Genomic DNA, 6,157 nt, shown 5'->3' with positions numbered 1-6,157 from the left:
CTCATTCATACCTTGAATTGTTTTTCTGATTTCTTTGTATTTTTCAGTATTCTCTTGTATCTCACTGAGCCTCTTTAAAATCAGTATTTTGAATTCTTTTTTTAGGATTTTATAAATTTTTTTTTTTTTTTAGTTATGTTACTGGAGAATTATTATGTTCCTTTGGAAGTGTCATACTTCCTTGCTGTTTCATGTTTCCTATGTACTTATATTGACATTTGTGCGTTTGGTATAACAGTTGCTTCTTCCAGTTTTTGAATTTGCTTTCGTAGGGGAGGACTTTTTCCTGAAGATGTATCTATGGTATTGTTTTTGTAGGGAACTTTGGCCTTGATTCTGGGTGTGTACAGTAATGTAGTCTATGATTTCTATGGCTATAGGCAGTGTTAGTGATGTCTGTGATATCTTCAATGGCTTAGGATGAGGTCATTAGTGGAGGCTGTGGTGAAGTATTGCTAGGGACTGGGACACCAGGTGGGCCAGTCTTTGGGACCTAATGGTGACAGTGGTAGGCTGAATGTGTCTGTCCTTAGGCCCCAGGGTGGCATATGCTGACACCAGTGTTAGCAGGTCCAAGCATGCTGATTCTTGGGCTTCCAGGTGGCTTGTTCATATGTTGGTGGCAGTGGTTGGCTGGCAGGTGGGCAGCTTCTCAGGAACCTGGACAGTAGGCATGTTGTGAGTGATGGCAGTGGCAGTGGTGAGACAATTCTCTGGGTCCCAAGCCGTATGCAGTGGTGTTGGCAGTGGCTGCAATGGGCTGGGCCGTCTAGTCTCCAGGTCTGCAGGTGTTGTGTGCAAGTAGGTGCCAGCTGTGGTGGTAGTGGAAGAATGGGTGGGGCCAACCTCAGGCCCCCAGGAGGAGTGTTCAGGTGCTGACACTAGTGGACTGGGCTGGATGAACCTCAGGCCCACAGACTGTGTGCTCTAGCATGGATTAGGGGAAAGCTAGCCTGAGCAGGCTTGTAGTCAGCTCCCCCCAACAATGGTGCATACTGGCACTGGCTGTGGTAGGCAGAAACAGAGTGATCCCCAGGCCCCCAGCAGAATGCTTAGGGGGGTGGCAGCAGCAACTGCATTATGGCCCTGCTCCTGGGGAGGGTGAAGTTGCTTTCAGTGGCAGCAGTTATATGTAGGCGAGCTTGGTTTATGCTTCAGACCTAATGGCAGCAGCCCTTTCACTCACACTTTAGCCCCAGCAGCATAGTAACAACAGCTATGGGCAGAGGATTCTGTCTGGGTGTGTGAAAATGTGCAGTGGCTCTGCTTCTGGAGGGAGTGGGGTCAGTGGCCAGCACTTCAGCCTCAGTGGCAGCAGCCAGCTGTGGTGGTAGCTGCAGGTGGGGAATCTCAGTGGGTGCCAGGGCCATGGAGATGTAGGCACTGCTGGGCCCCAGGGAGAGTGCCGTTTGCATGGTGTTGGGCTCTCAAAATAGCACCTTACAGGAGCTGCTGATGCCTTATGGATATGTGGGATCCAGTGTGAACTCCCTCTCTGGGGCAGTGCCATTGTGTGGTCTCCAGGAAGTTCTCTGTTTTCGTCTCAGGGCCCCCGCGGGTCAGGGGCTCTACCATGGCTAGGACTGCAGGAGTCCACGGTGAGAATGTGGACCATGAGGCGTCTCTCACTTCCCTTTTCCCCACAATGGGGAGTCTCTACAGACTCCTAGCTGGTCCTGGCTGAGCAGGCTGCCTTACTTCCCTTTTATTCCTTGCCTTAGGTGTTTTCTGACACTTCTGCATTGAATTCTAGTGTTCTTTTTTGGATGACCTATTTGAAATGTGACTATCTACTCACTATTTAGGTTCTTCTTTGTGGAGGAGGCAAGTACCAACCATCTTTAAGCCCCTCTGACTTGAACTTCTGAGAACCAGAATCTTCCTAGAGGCCTTAAGTACATGAGATGGTATCTGAGGAAGATGAATCTGTTTATTTGCAGTAGTGGAAGAAAACAGTAGCATAAGTAATCACAAATAGCAGATTATTATAAAATGATGTAGCAGGTGCCATAATATCCTCAAGCTGTTGTTTTCAAGCTATGAGTTTCAGAATGCTAGGGCTCCTGGGAAAGGCCTTGGGGATACTAAGTGGGGTGAGTGGATGAGGCAAAGCTGAGGGGAAGCGGGACTCAGCACCCCTCTCCCATTCCCACCTTAACTGGAACAGCACTGCTTTTATTGTTTTAACACATGGAGTTCCAGATAACATTTATTTTCAGACAAGAATTTAATAGATCTTAACTGAACAACATCAATTAATTACACAAATACATAGCCAGACAAATGTGCCAGGAGGGGGTTGTTTGAGGATAAATACTTTGCTGGGCATTCACCTCCCAGAGCTGTTGGAGATTACTTCACATTTTCACCTGTGAGGTACCAGCTCTGACAAGGGGAAGATTCTCCCGTAGAAGACAGATTTGGAAGGCTGCGGATATGCCTATGCCCCAGGAAAAGACTGAACCCGGCTCACTTTATTCAACACACTGTGCAGTGGCCTTTCAACTCTTAGCCCTGGGGCCTGTCTCAGGACCAGTCAGGCTCTCTGTCTTCAACTTGATTCCCTCAGCAAGGCCCAAGGCCTGCTTTCCTCTTCCGGTAGCTACCCTCTGAGGCAGATTTGAAGTGGGGCAATTCCTCTCTCCCAAACCCTCTTCCCTTCTCTTTGTTACCCCAGACAAATATTCAAGAGCTTTTCACCCTGGATAACTAGACCAGGGTAACAAAAACAACAAACCTAGGGAAGTTACACAGGTTCTAGTTTCTTATAAATATATTTTGAATCGCCTGGCTTTTGTCTCCTTCACAAGAGATAATAATGGATAAATTCTGCCCTCCACATTTATTTATTTATTTTTATTTATTTTTACGAACGAGGCAATTTATTAACCTAGCATGGTTTGTTCTAATGCTTCTTGTTGTCAGCTGCCACCTCTCCGGTGATTCTGTCCACATCTCTCTGTCCCTGAGGTGTCAGTTTGTGGCCCCTATCTTGGCCCTTTTCCACCATTTTCAGCCCCTCTAGGGCTTGGAGGACCCGGCGGGCCACACTCTTGGAGCCTCGACTGAAGTGGCTGGGCATGACGCCATTTCTTTGATGTCCCCCATCAATCTTGGTCATGGAGCCAACCCCAGCGCCACCCCGGAGGTACAGGTGCCACGCTGTGGAAGCAGCTCGTGTGTAGAACCAGTTCTCATCACAGGGAGCAAGCTCTTTATGCTTGGCCACGCATTTGGGGACTTTCAGCTGCCCGGACTTTTTGAGAAAGGCTGCCAGAGCTCTGACGAACTCCTGCTGGTCCACGTCTTTTACAGTAACTACAGGCATCCTGCGGCTTCTGCGCTGCCAGCCAGGGGAAAGGGCCACATTTATTTTTAAGTGACCTCACCAATGATCTTTCATTCAGACCTGACTCTTAGATGTCCCCAAGGAATGATGTGAGCCCGCCCCTTGTCTTAGGAGTTCTCTGATCTTCTGTCCCACATGAAAAGGATCCCCTTTAAGCAGTTTCTCATAGTCATGCTTTCATCCCATTACTTCATACATGACCTTATACTATGTGTTCTGGGTTGTTAAGGATGTGTAACAAATCACCCAAAATTTAATGGCCTAAAATAATAATGATTTACTGTCTCTCATGGTTTCCTCTGGTTAGGAATTTAAGGAGGTCTCCGCTGGGCAGTTCTGGCTCAAGGTCTGTCATACGCTTGTAATAATGTGTCAGCTGAGGCTACAATCATCTGAAGGCTTTACTAGGATAGGAGGATCCACTTTCAAGGTGGCTCATACATATGAATGGCAAATTGGTTGCTGGCTGTTGTCCAGGGATTCAGTTCCTCTCCATGTGGGCCCCTCCACATTGCTGCTTGAGTGTTCCCATGGCAGCTGGCCTCCCCCAGAGCAAGAAATCCAAGAGACCGGCTGGGCGCGGTGGCTCATGCTTGTAATCCCAGCACTTTGGGAGGCCGAGGCGGGTGGATCACGAGGTCAGGAGATCGAGACCACAGTGAAACCCCGTCTTTACTAAAAATACAAAAAATTAGCCGGGTGTGGTGGCGGGCGCCTGTAGTCCCAGCTACTTGGAAAGGCTGAGGCAGGAGAATGGCGTGAACCCGGGAGGCGGAGCTTTCAGTGAGCTGAGATCGCACCACTGCACTCCAGCCTGGGCAACAGAGCGAGACTCCGTCTCCAAAAAAAAAACAAAATCCAAGAGACCAAGATGGGTGCTGGAATGACTTTTATAACCTAGCCTTGAACATCATACACTATCAATTCTACCCTCTTTTACTGGCCACAAAGGTCCAACCCTGAATCAATGTGAAAGGGGATTACAAAAGGAGGCAAGGGTCATTGGAAGTCATCTTGGAGGCTGGCTCACCATACTATAGAAGGGCCAGAAGAAGACCAGGCTCAAAGAAAAAGAAAAGGCAGCTAGTAGATGCCCTGGAATGCAAACTATGTATTGAGTGAGTAAGAGAGAGTCTCTGCCCTCTTGAAACTTGTAATCTAGTGGGAATGACAAGTTTCATATGAATAATTGCACTTGGAATAAAACCCAATATCCTGAACCTTGCCCCTACCTATTCTTTTCTTCTCCTCATCTCCTTTCTCACTGAGCGCCAGCCACACTTCATTGCTTCAAAAGGCTGAGCTCTTACCTTCCTTAGGGCCTTTGTACTTGCTATTCTCACCATTCAGGTCTCTGACTTAAATGCTACCTGATATTTTCTTGGGTATTTGTTGTCTGCCTCCCCCTACTAGAAAGTAAGCCACATGACAACAGAGACTTGTTAAGTCTCCTTCACTGCTACCTCCCCAGACATGAAATGGCACTTGTTACATATTAAGTGATGAATATATAGCCTAATGGGCAAATGAAATACCCACTTTCTGACCAAATTGTATAAAATTTTCCTTCTAGAATATTGTAAACTCAAGCTCTATCCCTATTTCTTGGCCATCTTGCAATCCAAAGGTTGGTGAATTACAGACTTATTCTACGATCTAACCTTGCAAATTCCTTGCCGCTGAGCAAATGGGTACCTCTGCCACGCCTGATTTCTAGATCCAGTTACTTCTTCCCAGGCCAACTATATTATTGTATTTTTCCACTGGACTGAGTCCTCCATTTCTGATTGCCTTTCCTTGGTTTCCTGTCCCAACTTTCCACCCTCCTCCAAAGGAAGGGCAATTCCAGCCTTGTTTTGCTGCATTTGTGTTTTCAGCTTTCTTGGGCTAAAATATTGAAAGCATTGCTCATTAGCATCCCAGATTTCCTGCTTTTCAGGGGAAACGACATGATGAGCAGGGCCCCATGTGTATTTATTTTGAAAATATGTTTTTTAATTTGAAAGCAAATGGATGCTGCAGGTCTGCAGGTCATTTCACCTGCTGTGGCCTGTGATTAGTGAGGCCTTTTCTCTCTGGGTGGTGGTGCCAGCTAATGGACTCATGCTCCCTATGTATGTTTATCTTCAGTTAATTAAAATTTTGCCAAATCTTCCTCACAGCCCTTGTTCACAGCAAGGCCAAGCCTTGACTGGTGGCACTGATCCGGGCTGGCAGGGTGGATGGGGGTGGTCATCCTATTAAATATTAATCTAAGAAGGCAATCAAGCCTGTGGGCTTCCACCCCTGAGGTTCTCCCGCTGGGAAGTCACAAATCGATGCCAGAGCTCCGTGCTTGTGGCAACTCTTCCTGCCAGACCTGAGTCAGCAAAAGACGCAGTTTTACTGAACAGTTATTTGACAATAAATCTGAGTAGAATTCTGGGAGATCTCTCTTAAATACTGGAATGAATTACACACACATCTACCTGGAAAGGGAATGTTAACTAGCTGGTGAAACTGCACCTCATGAATGATGAATGGGCCACTTTGCCAGGATTTATTTTGAAGTTAAGGTCAGATGAAGACGCTATAGCAAGTATCCTATACTTCAGATGGCAGTTTCGAAAATCTGCCTATGCCAGGGAGGGGGGAGGAGATTAAAGATTCATTTGGCTCCCAAAGCCTGCATTGCCCGATTTTCAGAAATGTGGACATTGCCTCCTCACAAGTTCACCTTCCTTCAATCACTTCAGTCACCTTCCTTCTGTCCTAGCTGCCAAATCATTTCGGCAGATTCTTCTGCTGACAAACATGAAAGATAGAGCA

The 6,157-nt window shown here is 47.0% G+C and overlaps 1 protein-coding gene across 1 annotated transcript; it reads right to left on the bottom strand.

Moving 5' to 3' along the window:
* Positions 1-2,201: 2,201 nt before the first annotated feature.
* Positions 2,202-5,005, bottom strand: LOC134734657 (small ribosomal subunit protein eS19-like). Its single transcript, XM_063628032.1, has one exon. It carries the CDS (start codon positions 3,326-3,328, stop codon positions 2,906-2,908), a length of 423 nt encoding a protein of 140 aa, XP_063484102.1. The 5' UTR covers positions 3,329-5,005; the 3' UTR covers positions 2,202-2,905.
* Between the last annotated feature and the right edge of the window lie 1,152 nt (positions 5,006-6,157).

The sequence above is a fragment of the Symphalangus syndactylus genome, chromosome 12 (assembly GCF_028878055.3).
Source record: "Symphalangus syndactylus isolate Jambi chromosome 12, NHGRI_mSymSyn1-v2.1_pri, whole genome shotgun sequence".
NCBI lineage: Eukaryota > Metazoa > Chordata > Mammalia > Primates > Hylobatidae > Symphalangus > Symphalangus syndactylus.
The sequence above is the reverse complement of the archived record's forward strand: the minus strand, read 5'-3'. Positions and strand labels throughout refer to the sequence as shown.